This window comes from Haematobia irritans, chromosome 1, assembly GCF_050003625.1.
Source record: "Haematobia irritans isolate KBUSLIRL chromosome 1, ASM5000362v1, whole genome shotgun sequence".
Classification (NCBI taxonomy): Eukaryota; Metazoa; Arthropoda; class Insecta; order Diptera; family Muscidae; genus Haematobia; species Haematobia irritans.
The window spans coordinates 60918051-60934875 of NC_134397.1; the positions used below are offsets into that span (position 1 = coordinate 60918051).

The following is a 16825-nucleotide window of genomic DNA, read 5'->3' on the forward strand; positions in this document are numbered from 1 at the left end:
ATTTTGCACAGGGAGTAGTATTAGCATTGTAGCTATGCGTGCCAAATTTGGTTGAAATCGGTTCAGATTTAGGTATAGCTCCCATATATATGTTTTTCTGATTTCGACAAAAATGGTCAAAATACCAAAATTTTCCTTGTAGAAACAAAAGAAGGATAGTTTGTGATCATCAAAAAAAATCGAAAATTCCATTCAAATCATGAAAAAGTAGAAATTTTTTTATGCAATACTTCTTTTGCTCATATCTCCCAAACTAATCGTTCTAAAGCGAAATGAATGGTAATTTGTGAAAAAAATTCAAATACTGAAAAAGTAGAAATTTTTATATGTGAAACTTCTTTTTCTCATATCTTCTAACTAAACGTCCTAGAATCAAAATAAGTTTAATTTGTAATCACTCAAAAAAAATCGAAAATTCCATTCAAATCTTGAATAAAAAATTTAAAATTTCCTTTTGCTCATATCTCCTAAACTAGGCGTCTTAGAGCCAAGAAGGCTAAAAAAATCAAAAATTCCATTCAAATCTTGAAAAAAAAAATTTTAATTTCCTTTTGCTCATATCTCCTAAACTAGGCGTCTTAGAGCCAAGAAGGCTAAAAAAATCGAAAATTCCGTTAAAAGCCTGAAAGGATCTAAATTTTTACATAACAAAATCGAAATTTTTATATGAAAAACTTCTTTGGCTTATATCTCCATAACTGTTCGTCATAGAGATATCTTCCAAACTAAGTGTAAGCCTAGAACCAAAAGATGGTTAATTTGTGATTACCCAAAAAAAAAATTGAAAATTCCATTGAATTCTGAAAAAAATCGAAATTTGTATATGACTTCTATTGCTCATATCTCCTAAACTGGTCATCATAGATATATCTTCTAAACTAAGCGTCCTAGAGGCAAAAGAAGCTTAATTTGTAATCACCAAAAAATCGAAAATTCCATTCAAATCATGAAAAAGTCGAAATTTTTTTATGCAAAACTTCTTTTGCTCATATCTCCCAAACTAATCGTTCTAAAGCGAAAAGAATGGTAATATGTGATCACCTCCAAAGAAGTCAAAAACTACATCCAAATCTTGAAAAAGTCGAAATTTTTATATGTGAAACTTTGTTTCTCATATCTTCTAAACTAAGCATCCTAGAACCAAACGAAGTTTTATTTGTAATCACTCAAAAAAAATCGAAAATTCCATTCAAATCTTGAATAAAATCGAAAATTTTCTTTTGCTCATATCTCCTAAACTAAGCGTCTTAGGGTCAAAGAAGGCTAAAAAAATCGAAAATTCCGTTAAAAGCCTGAAAGGATCTAAATTTTTACATAACAATCTCGAAATTTGTATATGAAAAACTTCTTTGGCTTATATCTCCAAAACTGGTCGTCATAGAGATATCTTCCAAACTAAGCGTCCTAGAACCAAAAGATGGTTAATTTGTGTTCACCCAAAAAAATCGAAAATTCCATTGAATTCTGAAAAAAAAATCTAAATTTTTATATGACTTCTGTTGCTCATATATCCTAAACGGGTCATCATAGATATATCTTCTACACTAAAAAAATAAAAAATTTCATCCAAATCCTGAAAAAGTCGAAATTTTTATATGTGAAACTTCTTTTTCTCATATCTTCTAAACTAAGCGTCTTACAACCAAAATAAGTTTAATTTGCAATCACTCCAAAAAAAATAGAAAATTCCATTCAAATCTTGAATTCAAATCTTCCATTCATATCTCCTAAACTAGGCGACTTAGAGCCAAAGAAGGCTAAAAAATCGAAAATACCGTTAAAAGCCTGAAAGGATCTAAATTTTTACATAACAAAATTGAAATTTTTATATGAAAAACTTCTTTGGCTTATATCTTCAAACCGGGTCGTCATAGAGATATCTTCCAAACTAAGCGTCCTATAACCAAAAGATGGTCAATTTGTGAATACCCCAAAAAAAAATTGAAAATTCCATTGAATTCTGAAAAAATCGAAATTTGTATATGACTTCTTGCTCATATCTCCTAAACTGGTCATCATAGACATATCTTCTAAACTAAGCGTCCTAGAGGCAAAAGAAGCTTAATTTGTAATCACCAAAAAAAATTGAAAAAGTCCATTCAAATTCTGAAAAATCAAAATTTTTTGAAAAAAAAAGGAAATTTTTATATGAAAAACTTCCTTTGCTCATATCTCTTAAACCAAGTGATAGCACAGATAGACAGACAGACCGAAATAACATAGGACAACTCATCGATTTATATGACTCTAGGCATCTCAAACTGCTTCATCTGGAGTTACATAGAAATCCATTAACTCATAATAGGATAATATAATACAACCACTCTGTGAAAGAAGGATATCATCAGACTTTATATCAGCATTTGCATGTTCTAATTTGTCTTCATCAAATAATAAAAAAAAAAACAAACAATAATATTCCCCTCTATTTTATTTATTTATATATTTGTATTTGCTTGCTGAATGCTATTTGAAATTTATGTTTTATTTAAAAAACAAATTTTAACTCGTATATGTTTTCTAAAAAAGTTTGATTTTAAACTATAAAATTTTTTTTATAATCTACTTACTCATCCTATCCCCAAAGTGAGCGCAACTAATTGGATTTTTATTTTTATGTTTTTTTTTTGTTTGTTTCTTCCTCTTCTTCTATATATTATTTATATTTACAGTGCCACAGAAGGAGCTGATTCACTTGCAGCATCTGGTGATGAGGCTCAGTTGGGCGAAGAGGGTCAAATTGGACAGGGTAAGGGCGATGATGTAAAAAGTACGTGTCACAATTCCAAAACAAACGATAAAAAAATTGGTAACATTTCTAATTGTAAATTAAACTAACAAACGAAAATTTTTTCAATGCTAAAAAATTTTTTTCACAACAAAAAAACATTGAAAGGTTAACTCGAGAATCAAAAAAAAAAAAAAAATATGTATAAAAAAAATGGTTTAAAGATAACAAAAAATACAAAGAGAGAAACAAGTGACAGGTTACTTTACTAACATAAAAACTTAACTACCAAAGAAATATATATTCCATAGCACTCATAACATACTCATTACAACATTAACAAAAACAATGTATATTATTGTGAGAATTAAAAAGGAAAACCATAGATATTCCCATTTCCGTTTCCATTGGTAGCACTTCTTTTTCGCCATCCTATCTCCTTTAAATCCAAATGATCGTTTTTGTTTTCAATTTTCTCTAAAGTAGTTTCAAAATTCTAAAACAAAAAAAACATATATCTTGTTGTTGTCATAATAACTTTACAACAACAATAATAATCTCGATAACCCTCATTGTTAACCATTAGTAGTAGAGTGTTATTTTATTCGTATATTCACCTCTACCGACGTGCTATTTTTTGGCATAATTAATCTATTGATTTTTTTTCTCCAATTTTTCCAAAACAAACAAAAAATCAACAATTTCCACTCCTGCATCCATACAACATCATGCAACCACTAAACTATAGTTACCACAAAGGTAACACAACAAGCCAAACATTTTGGTTCATTTTTGTCATCCGCTTTTACTGATGCCAGTTCAAAGATTAAAGAAACTGTTAAGAAGAACGTAAGTATTTGCAATTCAAATTTTGGAACAAATAATAAAATTATAAAAATATTTATCCACTTGTCTACTTAAAGCCCATTATGGAATCATTTAACAAAGAACAGGAAGCCTTCATTAAAGGTCAAGCTGGCGGTAATGGCCAGGCTGTTGCTCCTTGGGTTGGTTTGGCCAATGAGGCCAAGATCAAAGAGGAAATTATGGGTCTATCACAGGATAGGCGTAACTTTGTACGCGCTCCACCAGCCGGTATTGATTTTGAATTCAACTATGATACCGCCTATCCTACCGCCAATGCCATAATGGAAGAGGACAAAAATCTGGAAACAATGCGTTTCGAATTGGTACCCAAAATGTAAGTATTACCACTACGATGATATTAATTATGCTATGGAAAGAATTATCTTCACTATAAGAATAATATTGTGTGACTCAGTATTTAAGAGATGCTAATTTAGAAGTTTTGCATATTTGTAATTTAATCGACAAAGATATACGCACAGTAGGTTTATTTATTTATTATTTAAATATGAGAATAATTTGGTATGACTCAGTACTTAAGAGGCTCTAATTTAGAAGTTTCTATAGAAATAAAATTTTGAGAAATTTTTCTATAGAAATAAAATTTTGACAAAATTTCTTTAGAAATAAAATTTTGACAAAATTTTCTATAGAAATAAAATTTTGACAAAATTTTCTATCAAAAATATAATTTTGACAAAATTTTCTATTAAAAATATAATTTTGACAAAATTTTCTATGAAAAATCAAATTGTGACAAAATTCTCTATAGAAACAAAATTTTGACAAAATTTTGTATAAAACAATTTTGAGAAAATTTTCTATGGAAATAAAATTGTGACAAAATTTTCTATAGAAATAAAATTTTGACAAAATTTTCTATAGAAATAAAATTTTGACAAAATTTTGTAAAAAAAATATTTTTGACAAATTTTTCTATGGAAAATTTTGTATAAAAAACATTTTTGACAAAATTTTCTATGGAAATCAAATTTTGGCAAAATTTTCTATAGAAATAAAATTTTGACAAAAATTTCTATAGAAATAAAATTTTGAAAAAACTTTCTATAGAAATACAATTTTGACAAAATTTTCTATACAAAATAAAATTTTCTATTGACAAAATTTTCTATAGAAATAAAATTTTGACATAATTTGCTATAGAAATAAAATGTTGACAAAATTTTCTATAGAAATAAAACATTGACAAAATTTTCTATAGAAATAAAATTATGACTAGGGAAAAATTGGTATGAAAAGACATTTTTGACAAAATTTTCTTGGAAATAAAATTTTGAAAAATTTTCTACAGAAATAAAATTTAAAAAAAAAATTCTATAGAACTAAAATATTCTATAGAAATAAAATTTTGACAAAGTTTCTATAGAAATAACATTTTGACAAAAAATTCTTGGAAATACAATTTTAAACAAATTTTCTAAAGAAATAAAATTTTGACAAAATTTTCTATAGAAATAAAATTTTGGAAAATTTTTGTGTAGACATAAAATTTTGACAAAATTTTCTATAGAAATAAAATTTTGACAAAATTTTCTACAGAAATAAAATTTTGACAACATTTTTTACAGAAATAAAATTTTGACAAAATTTTCTATAGAAATAACATTTTCGACAAAATTTTCTATAGAAGTAAAATGTTGAAAAAATCTTCTATAGAAACAAATTTTGACAAAAATTTCTATAGAAATAAAACTTTGACAAAATTTTAATAGAAATAAAATTTTGACAAAAGAAAGAGAAAATTTTGAAAAAAATTTCTATAGAAATAAAATTTTGTTTAAAAAAGTATTTTTGACAAATTTTTCTATGGAAAATTTTGTATAAAAAACATTTTTGACAAAATTTTCTATGGAAATAAAATTTTGGCAAAATTTTCAATCGAAATAAAATTTTGACAAAAATTTCTATAGAAATAAAATTTTGACAAAATTTTCTATAGAAATAAAATTTTAACAAAATTTTCTATAGAAATAAAATTTTGACAAAATTTTCTATTAAAAATAAAATTTTGACAAAATTTTCTATTAAAAATCAAATTGTGACAAAATTCTCTATAGAAATAAAATTTTGACAAAATTTTCTATGGAAACAAAATTGTGACAAAATTTTGTAAAAAAAAATATTTTTGACAAATTTTTCTATGGAAAATTTTGTATAAAAAACATTTTTGACAAAATTTTCTATGGAAATAAAATTTTGGCAAAATTGTCTATAGAAATAAAATTTTGACAAAACTTTCTATAGAAATACAATTTTCTATTGACAAAATTTTCTATAGAAATAAAATTTTGACATAATTTGCTATAGAAATAAAATGTTGACAAAATTTTCTATAGAAATAAAACATTGACAAAATTTTCTATAGAAATAAAATTATGACAAAATTTTCTAGGGAAAAATTGGTATAAAGACATTTTTGACAAAATTTTCTTGGAAATACAATTATGAAAAATTTTCTACAGAAATAAAATTTAAAAAAAAAATTCTATAGAACTAAAATATTCTATAGAAATAAAAGTTTGACAAAGTTTTCTATACAAATAAAATTTTGACAAAATTTTCTATAGAAATAAAATTTTGACAAAAATTTCTATAGAAGTAAAATTTTAACAGAATTTTCTATAGAAATAAAATTTTGACAAAATTTTCTATACAATATAAAATTTTCTATAGAAATAAAATGTTGACAAAGTTTTCAATAGAAATCAAATGTTGATAAAATTTGTCTAAAGAAATAAAATTTTGATAAAATTTTCTACAGAAATAAAATTTTGACAACATTTTCTATAGAAATAACATTTTTGACAAAATTTTCTATAGAAATAAAATTTTGACATAATTTTCTATAGAAATAAAATTCTTACAAAATTTTCTATAGAAATAAAAATTTGACAAAATTGTCTATTACAAATAAAATTTTGACAACATTTTCTATTACAAATAAAATTTTGACAAAATTTTCTATTAAAAATAAAAATTTTTAAAGTAAAATATTGAGAACATAGAAAATTTGGTCAAAATTTTATTTCCATAGAAAATTTTGTCAAAATTTTATTTCCATAGAAAATTTTGTCAAAATTTCATTTCTATAGAAATTTTTGTCAAAATTTTATTTCTATAGAAAATGTTGTCAAAATTTTATTTCCATAGAAAATTTTGTCAAAATTTCATTTCTATAGAAATTTTTGTCAAAATTTTATTTCCATAGAAAATTTTGTCAAAATTTTATTTCCATAGAAAATTTTGTCAAAATTTTATTTCCATAGAAAAATTTGTCAGTCTATAGGGCTTTGCCCAAATAAATTTGACAAGCATACTTTTCCTCTGTTGGTTAAGCTACACTTGTAGTTTAGTCAATGCAAGGCTTTAAGCTGAGATAAAAAAAAACAACAATAACGATTGAAGACAAGCCAACAATAACAAACAAAACGAATGAAGATAGAGGAAGCACGCTCAAAAACAAACCCAGCCAAATACATTCAAATCGATGATTTGAGTTTGGCAAAGGAAAAGCGATATGCTGGCAAATTTGTTTAGGCAGTAGCCGACTATCAAACCCTTTTTCGGGAGGTTCAAGTGTAGTTCACGTTGGGTTGAGTGAATTACCCGAATTTATTCTGATAATTGGTTGATAGTTTTGCTGCAAGTAGAGGATGCTGATGAAGAATGTGGTAATTCCGAAACAGCTGTACATCCAACCATCTTGCAGTCTATAGGACTTTGCCCAAATAAATTTGACAAGCATACTTTTCCTCTGTTGGTTAAGCTACACTTGTAGTTTAGTCAATGCATGGCTTTAAGCTGAGATAAAAAAACAACAATAAATTTTCTATTGAAATAAAATTTTGACAAATTTTTCTATGGAAATAAAATTTATTCTGATAATTGGTTGATAGTTTTGCTGCAAGTAGAGGATGCTGATGAGGAATGTGGTAATTCCGAAACAGCTGTACATCCAACCATCTTGCAGTCTATAGGGCTTTGCCCAAATAAATTTGACAAGCATACTTTTCCTCTGTTGGTTAAGCTACACTTGTAGTTTAGTCAATGCATGGCTTTAAGCTGAGATAAAAAAAAAACAACAATAAATTTTCTATTGAAATAAAATTTTGACAAAGTTTTCTATGGAAATAAAATTTTGACAAAATTTTCTATGGAAATAAAATTTTGACAAAATTTTCTATGAAAATAAAATGTTGACAAAATTTTCTATAGGAATACAATTTTTACAAAATTTTCTATAGAAATACAATTTTGACAAAATTTTCTATAGAAATAAAATTTTCTATGGAAATAAAATTTTGACAAAATTTTCTATACAAAATAAAATTTTCTATAGAAATAAAATTTTGACAAAATTTTCTATACAAAATAAAATTTTCAATAGAAATAAAATTTTGACAAATTTTCGATAGAAATAAAATTTTGACAAAATTTTTTTAGAAATAAAATGTTTACAAAATTTTCTATAAAAATAAAATTTTGACATAATTTGCTATAGAAAAAAAAATTGTCATAATTTTGTCAATATTTTCTAAAAAAATATTTTTTTTGGTTTCATTCTTAATGTTTGAAAAAATTGTATAGAAAAAAATTGTAACAAAAATCCAAATTTATTTGATGTTTTTAAAATTGGTAGATATTTGGTATTTTTTTTTAAATTTCGGTATATTATTTTTGGCACGAGTGGTAACCGTGGCTAGAACTCCACCTTAGGTTATGTTATGTTAGATTAGATACACGCTCACAAAAAATCGCTTCTGTAACATATACTCCCAAACATATTTTGCTTCAAGCATATATATTTTTGGGTATTGCCCAAACATTTATATGTTTGATCTCTTCCAATATATAATATGTTTGAAAGCATATTGGTCTAAACAATATATGTTTGGGTAGTCTAAGTTCCAAACATTTTGTATTTTTGCATCCAAATTCAATAATGTTGTCTTCCAAAAAACAATATGTTATTATGTGAACATATAATATGTTTGGAAGCATTTTGCACCCAAAAATATTATATGCTTAAAAAAATTCTCCCAAACAATATTGTGCTCAAAATTTTATTTATTTATATATTTACAATCATAATGAATTATGAAAATAAACAGGTAATATAGGTGCTAACAACATAGGTTTTCGACCTGAATGCTCAAAATTTTGTTTCTGCCCAATTGTATATTCCCCCACATCTTTCTCACTTCCACGAGATTTTTTAGTTCTTAGCACCTTTTTCTGTAATACAAACATTGTAGAAGAAATTATTCAATTGTATGATTTTTTTTATTTTAATTTTACCTTTTGCCGGACGGGGATTCGAACAGCGGACCACACAGTTTGTAAGGATCAAAGAAGTAGCTGATCAATTGCCCAAGGAAAAATAAAATGTTAATTTTGTAATAACAAGCAACAACCACCAACTTAATTCAATATCGCTCCCTGTTAAATAGCGCTCCAAGCTACTAAACACATATATGTTTATAGGCTATTTCTAAATTAATATATGTTTGCATCCAAGCATATTATATTTTCAAACATTTTATGTCCCAAACATAATATGTTCTAACATATTAACATATATGTCCCAAACATGTTATGCTAGTTTATGAACATTATATGCTTGCACTCAAAAATATTGTGTTTAAAAATTTGTGTTCCAAACATATAATGTTTATAGCCAAACATATGAAAAACAGTCTTTTTCATCCGTGTATATTACCAGCCCGATGTGTTTGGACACACTTAGACTATTCAAAATGAAGGATAATTCTTTGCCAATGCATTTATAGGTTATAAATTCATTCATATTCATTTATTTAATATTCTACAATTTCTTTCTTTTCCAAAATTAGCATCACTGAAGAAAACTTCTGGAGAAATTATTTCTACCGCGTATCACTTATCATTCAAGCCGCTGAATTGGGTACATTGGGTGAAGATGGTGTTGCACAAGCCTCAAGTGGTGAAGATGGTAAGTTTTAATTAGTGCTTGTTGGCTTAGTTACCACTTTATCTATCTACCTCTCTCAATCTATCTATCGAACTATCGTGAAACAAACTCTGATTTTATTTATAATTTAAATTTTAAATTTTATTTTAATTTCTACTCAATATCATAGTATAAACATTTTTTATTTATCAATATAAAATAAAAAATGGAACGTCCTAAGTTTGTTTTGGATTTTTTAAACTTCACAAATAATTTCACCTTTTGTAAATAATTTTAAGTTTTTACATTTTTGTTAATTTATTTATATTTTTTAATTAAGTAAAAGAAATTCTTGGAATAAAATCAAAACTCTCATATAGTGTTGTGCAGCCAATCATTTCGTCATATGAAAAATATTCTTGCACAGCCTGAGTTGTTTAGTTAAAGTGGAGGTTTACTAACGAAAAAGTTAACATAACTTTTTGTTGCCTCAATGGAAATGTTTTATGGTGGAAAAACATCGTTGATTTAATTTAATGATGTGTTTCTGTTCCACCGGAATATTCCAGTATGTTAAAATTCGGAACTTCTGCCACTCATATGGAAACATAAAACTAAGCCCACATTTGCCTTCAGACGGACCATCACTTTAATTCAGGCTGGCTGAATTAGCTTTTCCATAAGAAATTTTTATTTCAGCCTGGCTGAATAAGGTTTTCTATAGGAAAACTTTAATTCAGCCTTCCTGATTAAGGTTTTCTATAGGAAAACTTTAATTCAGACTGGCTGGGTAAGGTTTTCTATAGGAAGACATTAATTCAGCCTAGCTGAATAAGGTTTTCTATGGGAAAACCTTAGTTCAGCTTGACTGAATAAGGTCTTCTATAAGCAAACTTTAATTCAGGCTGGCTAAATAAGGTTTTCTATAGGAAAACTTTAATTCAGGCTGGCTACATAAGGTTTTCTTTAGGAAAACTTTAATTCAGCCGCTGAATAAGGTTTTCTATAGGAAAACCTTAATTCAGTTTGGGTGAATAAGGTTTTCTATATGAAAACTTCAATTCAGCCTGGCTGAATAAGGTTTTCTATAGGAAAACTTTAATTCAGCCTGGCTGATTAAGGTTGTTTTATAGGAAAACTTTAATTCAGCATGGCTGAATATGGTTTTCTATAGGAAAACTTTAATTCAGCCTAGCAGAATAAGGTTTTTTTTTTATACCACACTGTGGAACAGGGTATTATAAGTTAGTGCATATGTTTGCAACACCCAGAAGGAGACGAGATAGACACATGGTGTCTTTGGCAAAAATGGTCAGGGTGGGCTCCTGAGTCGATATAGCCATGTCCGTCTGTCCGTGAACACATTTTTGTAATGAAAGTCTAGGTCGCCGTTGTACTCCAATCGACTTCAAATTAGGCACAAGTATGTGTTTTGGCTCAGAATAGAACTCTATTGATTTTGGAAGAAATCGGTTCAGATTTAGATATAGCTCCCATATATATATTTCGCCCGATATGAACTTATATGGCCCCAAAAGCCACAGTTTTACCCTAATTTGCTTAAAATTTTGCACAAGAAGAGTAATTCGTACTATAGTCAAGTGTGCCAAATTTTATTGAAATCGGTTCAGATTTAGATATAGCTCCCATATATATCGTTCGCCCGATTTACACTCATATGACCACTGTGGCCAATCTTTTACTTCGATTTAATTGAAATTTTGCACAGGGAGTAGAATTAGAATTGTAACTATGCGTGCCAAATTTGGTTGAAATCGGTTCAGATTTAGATATAGCTCCCATATATAGCTTTCGCCCGATTTACACTCATATGACCACAGAGGCCAATTTTTAACTCCGATTTAGTTGCAATTTTGCACAGGGAGTAGAATTAGCATTGTAGCTATGCGTGCCAAATTTGGTTGAAATCGGTTCAGATTTTGATATAGCTCCCATATATATGTTTTATTGATTTCGACTAAAATGATCAAAATACCAACATTTTCCTTGTAAAATCGCCATTGCTTAGTGTGATATAGTATGGAAAATTTAGATCTACAAAGTGGTACAAGGTATAATATAGTCGGTCCCGCCCGACTTTAGACTTTCCTTACTTGTTTTATAGGAAAATTATGATTTAGCCAGAAATGTCACCAATATTACCAGCCAATATTATCAGCCCGTGATATCTATAGATCTGGCGTTCTCTAAGTCCACCATTTCGATTCTCTCCTTTCTCCACAGAATTTCTTTTATTTATGTTTTTTTTATTGTTTTTTTATTTTTTTTTTTGTATATTTCATACGTATACAATTGCTAATTAACTGCAGCTAATGAAGTTTAAAATTTAAAATCTAAATCTAATAACAGAACAAACACACTCTCAAATTCAAGTATCACCACTCTTTTTCACAAACTTACAAAAAAAAAATAAAAGAAATTTTAAAAAAAATAGTAACAGAACATTTTTATCACAGTACTCGACGCTTATAGTTTTACTTCCTTATTTTTGGTTTGTGATAATTCTCTTTTAATCGCTCTCGCTCTCTGTTTATATTACGGTCTCTTTCTACAATACCACCTCAGAGAGAGGGAGACTACAACACTTATATATGTTAAGACCTTATGGCTTATTTTGAGTTTCCAAAACTTTATACGCGAGCACTGTAATTATTGAGTTATAGCACATACACGCTCCCTCCTCCCTTACGCTATCTCCCTCTCTCTCGTATTAACTCTCTCGAACTATTTCTCTCTCTCTCTCTCTGTGTAAAATTTCCTTTTCACATCTTAAAATTTATCTTAACTTATTTAGACTCTGAAATAACACTGATTTGTGAGCAAAGAACAAAAAAAAATGAAGATATGCGTTCAAGTTTTCATACAAGAAAATAATGTTACGTTTTCTGTTTAGCTCTTTTTTGGAAACAAATTTTTCTTTTTTGCTCATTATCCTGTTTTGTTTTGTGGTTTCCTTGTTTACTTTTAACTCTTCAGCTAAGTATTCTAGTTTTCTGATTTTACTTTTGGATTATCTTCTTTTCTCTTAAAACTTGGTCTTTAATTAAACAACCATGCACCTTTTTGTAGATTTTAAGTTTTATGTAAAAAATATATTTTTTTCTATTTATTTTGTTTTTTTAATTTTTAATTTATAATTTTCGTAATCCATTTTTTTTCTTTTGTTTTTTATTTTCATGTTTAATTTTGGATTCTTTGATATTTTATTTTGTTTTCTTTAATTTATTTCGTATTTAAATAAATGAAATGAAATTGAAAACAAAAAATACACACGACCCCAATAAAACACTATCACACAACAAAACCCAAAACCAACTACCTTCAACAACGAAAAAAAATATCTTGAAATATGAATATTTAAAATATATGTCAACTTAGTCAAAGTTTCCAAATCCGGAGAAACTTCTACTTCCAATGATAAATCTCAAATGAAATCAAATCAAACATCATCATCTAAAAATGATGCCTCGAAGTCAGAAATTTCTAGCAATTCGTGCATTACCAAAGAGCCTCAAAAGGCTATACGTTTAGAATCCACCTCGGAGTCTGAGTTTGTTTCCGATGCCTTCCAAACAACCACAGAAAGTGATTTGGAAGAAATAAAAGATGGCATGCGCAAACTCGGTATCGATAGTATGACCCAAGAATTACAATCATCTTCGAATGTCTTGAGTAATGATGGTAAGAATTATGATTTTGTTTTCATTATCTTATTTAACTTTTAATAAAATTTTAATTTGATTTTCATGTTTTTTTTTTATGAATTTATTTTATTATTATGCTTTAATAATTAATATGTGTTAGTTGTTTGTTTTCCCTTTATAAGATATATTTTCTGTGTTTGAATTGTTTTTAGAGTTTTGGTTAAAATGGTTTTGTTTTTTATTATTAGTATGTTTATTATTTTCCGGTCTAATTATACACAATGAAATTGTTTTTAACAGCCAATTATTTTAAATAGCACTGTGTATTGGGAGGACAGACATAAAATTTATAATTTTATTGGTCGGCCCATTTCCTTCCAGGATTCCCCCTTAAAACCGTCCATAATTTTTTTTTGGCATAGAAATCTAGCTCTAAAATTATATTCGACCAATAATTACACACAAAAAAATAATACATTTATTTTATGAATAATAGTCACAAAAATTTTGCAAACACGGGATTCATAAATTATATGAAAACAATTCATAAAATAAACAAGTATATACGGCCGTAAGTTCGGCCAGGCCGAATCTTATGTACCCTCCACCATGGATTGCGTAGAAACCTCTACGAAAGACTGTCATCCACAAATTTCAACTCCCTCGGATGAAATTTGCTCCTCCAAGAGGCTCCAAAACTCGGGATCGGTTTATATGGGGCTATAAATGATTATGGACTGATATGGACCACTTTTGGCATGGTTGTTAAATATCATATACTACCACCACGTACCAAATTTCAACCAGATCGGATGAATTTTGCTTTTCCAAAAGGCACCGATCGGTTTATATGGGAGCTATTTATAATTATGGACTGATAGGAACCAATTCCTGCATGGTTGTTGGATACCATATACTAACATCACGTACCAAATTTCAACCGAATGGGAAGAATTTTGCTCTTCCAAGATGCTCCGGAGGTCAAATCTGGGGATCGGTTTATATGGGGCCTATATATAATTATAGACCGATATCGACCAATTTTTACATGGGTATTTGAGGCCATATACTAACACCATGTACCAAATTTCAGCCGGATCGGATGAAATTTGCTTCTCTTAGAGGCCTCGCAAGCCAAATCGGGGGATCGGTTTATATGGGGGCTATATATAATTGGAGCTATATATAATTATGGACCGATATGGACCAATTTTGGCATGGTCATTAGAGACCATATACTAATATCACGTACCAAATTTCAACCGAATGGGAAGAATTTTGCTCTTCCTAGATGCTCGGGAGGTCAAATCTGGGTATCGGTTTATATGGCGCCTATATATAATTCTGGACCGATATCGACCAATTATTGCATGGGTGTTTGAGGCCATATATTAACACCACGTACCAAATTTCAAATGAATCAAATGAATTTTGGTCTTCCACGAGGCTCCGGAGGTCAAATCTGGTGATCGGTTTATATGGAGGCTATATATAATTATGGACCGATACGGACCAATTTTTGCATGGTCATTAGAGACCATATACTAACATCATGTACCAAATTTCAGCCAGATCGGATGAAATTTGTTTCTCTTAGAGGCTCTGCAAGCCAAATCGGGGGATTGGTATATGGGGGCTATATGTAATTATGGACCGATGTGGTCCAATTTTTGCATGGTTGTTAGAGACCATATACTAACATCATGTACCAAATTTCAGCCGGATCGGATGAAATTTGCTTCTCTTAGAGGCTCCGCAAGCCAAATCGGGGGATCGGTTTATATGGGGGCTATATATAATTATGGACCGATGTGGACCAATTTTTGCATGGTTGTTAGAGACCATATACTAACATCATGTACCAAATTTCAGCCGGATCGGATGAAATTTGCTTCTCTTAGAGGCCTCGCAAGCCAAATTTGGGGGTCCGTTTATATGGGGGCTATACGTAAAAGTGGACCGATATGGCCTATTTGCAATACCACCCGACCTACATCAATAACAACTACTTGTGCCAAGTTTCAAATCGATAGCTTGTTTCGTTCGGAAGTTAGCGTGATTTCAATAGACGGACAGACGGACGGACGGACATGCTCAGATCGACTCAGAATTTCACCACGACCCCGAATATATATACTTTATGGGGTCTTAGATCAATATTTCGATGTGTTACAACCGGAATGACAAAGTTAATATACCCCCAATCCTATGGTGGAGGGTATAAAAATACATGTTTTCATTGACTATGAATGTGTACATAATATGAATGTAATTTGTAATATTATAAACGAAATATACATATTTTTGTCATTGAAAAATATGTACTTTTACATAATATATACTAAAAACGTCATGCATTATATGTAACTTTTCTTTTAAATTGTTTCCCCTGATTGTTAATGCCTGCATAATTGGTCAAAGTGTATGAACCAATTTGCCAGCCAGTAAAGAACATAGTTTTATAATATTTTCTCTTATCAATAAACATCAGCACCCACGCTTCCAGTTAATATTGTTTTTTCGTCAATTTTTTCTAAAGCAATAAAAAATCTTCGAATCGCGACGGCGACTCAAACTGTACTGAAAAGCTTAAACACAACAAAATCACGTGTTGCCTTCAAAACGTTACGTTTCGATTTTTGTCTCGTATTATATGATTGTATTGTATACATATGAGAGTAACTCTATGTTGTGGTTCTCTCACGCTAAGAGAAAACCAGTATTTTTGATATATTAAGTAAAATTTCATTAATTTTATGAAACCGTCTCTACATATTATTAAAAAATTCATAATTTCATAACAAGTATTTATGAAAACAATATATTATGTAAGTGTACACATTTTTTATGAAAAATTCCATAAATTTAGAAAAATTTACAAATTTATGTACAAATTCATATTTTATTTTTCATTTTTTTGTGTGTACTTTATATAACTGGACCACAACACTAGTACAAAAGCTTCATATTGAGCCAACGAAATAAATTCATAAATTCTAAATCCAAGTTTCCAACGCTTCCAGTTAATATTGTTTTTCGTCAATTTTTTCTAAAGCAATAAAAAATCTTCGAATCCAGACGGCGACACAAACTGTACTGAAAAACTAAAACACAACAAAATCACGTGTTGCCTTCAAAACGTTACGTTTCGGTGTTTGTCTCGTATTATATGATTGTATTGTATACATATGAGAGTAACTCTATGTTGTGGTTCTCTCACGCTAAGAGAAAACCTGTATTTTTGATATATTAAGTAAAATTTCATTAATTTTATGAAACCGTCTCTACGTATTATTAAAAAATTCAAAATGTCATAACAAGTATTTATGAAAACAATATATTATGTAAGTGTACACATTTTTTATGAAAAATTCCATACATTTATAAAAATGTACGAACTTATGTACAAATTCATATTTTATTTTTTTTTTGTGCGTACTTTATATAACTGGACCACAACACTAGTACAAAAGCTTCATATTGAGCCAACGAAATAATATCATAAATTCAAAATCCAAGTTTCCTTACGTAAAGCCGGCAGAGGACTGAACTGGGTGACGCCGACGCAAACTATATGATATTTAAAAGAAACGCCGCCAAAAACTGTATGATATT

At 28.6% G+C, this 16825-nt stretch overlaps 1 protein-coding gene across 17 annotated transcripts in view; it reads left to right on the plus strand.

The window, feature by feature from the left end:
* Sap47 (Synapse-associated protein 47kD) overlaps positions 1–16825 on the plus strand; it is a 299408-nt gene that overhangs the window by 249397 nt on the left and 33186 nt on the right. For 12 of the 17 annotated variants that reach the window (XR_012717945.1, XR_012717944.1, XM_075290558.1 and 9 more), the window contains 5 exons: positions 2673–2770; positions 3477–3577; positions 3652–3929; positions 9469–9587; positions 12945–13247. Coding sequence is in view for 15 of the 17 variants with exons in the window: in XM_075290558.1 (XP_075146673.1) it covers positions 2673–2770; positions 3477–3577; positions 3652–3929; positions 9469–9587; positions 12945–13247 (899 nt within the window). In the remaining 2 variants the exon portion in view is untranslated. The remainder of the gene's footprint in view (positions 1–2672; positions 2771–3476; positions 3578–3651; positions 3930–9468; positions 9588–12944; positions 13248–16825) is intronic. The other 5 variants (XM_075290562.1, XM_075290563.1, XM_075290566.1 and 2 more) reach the window with 2 other exon arrangements.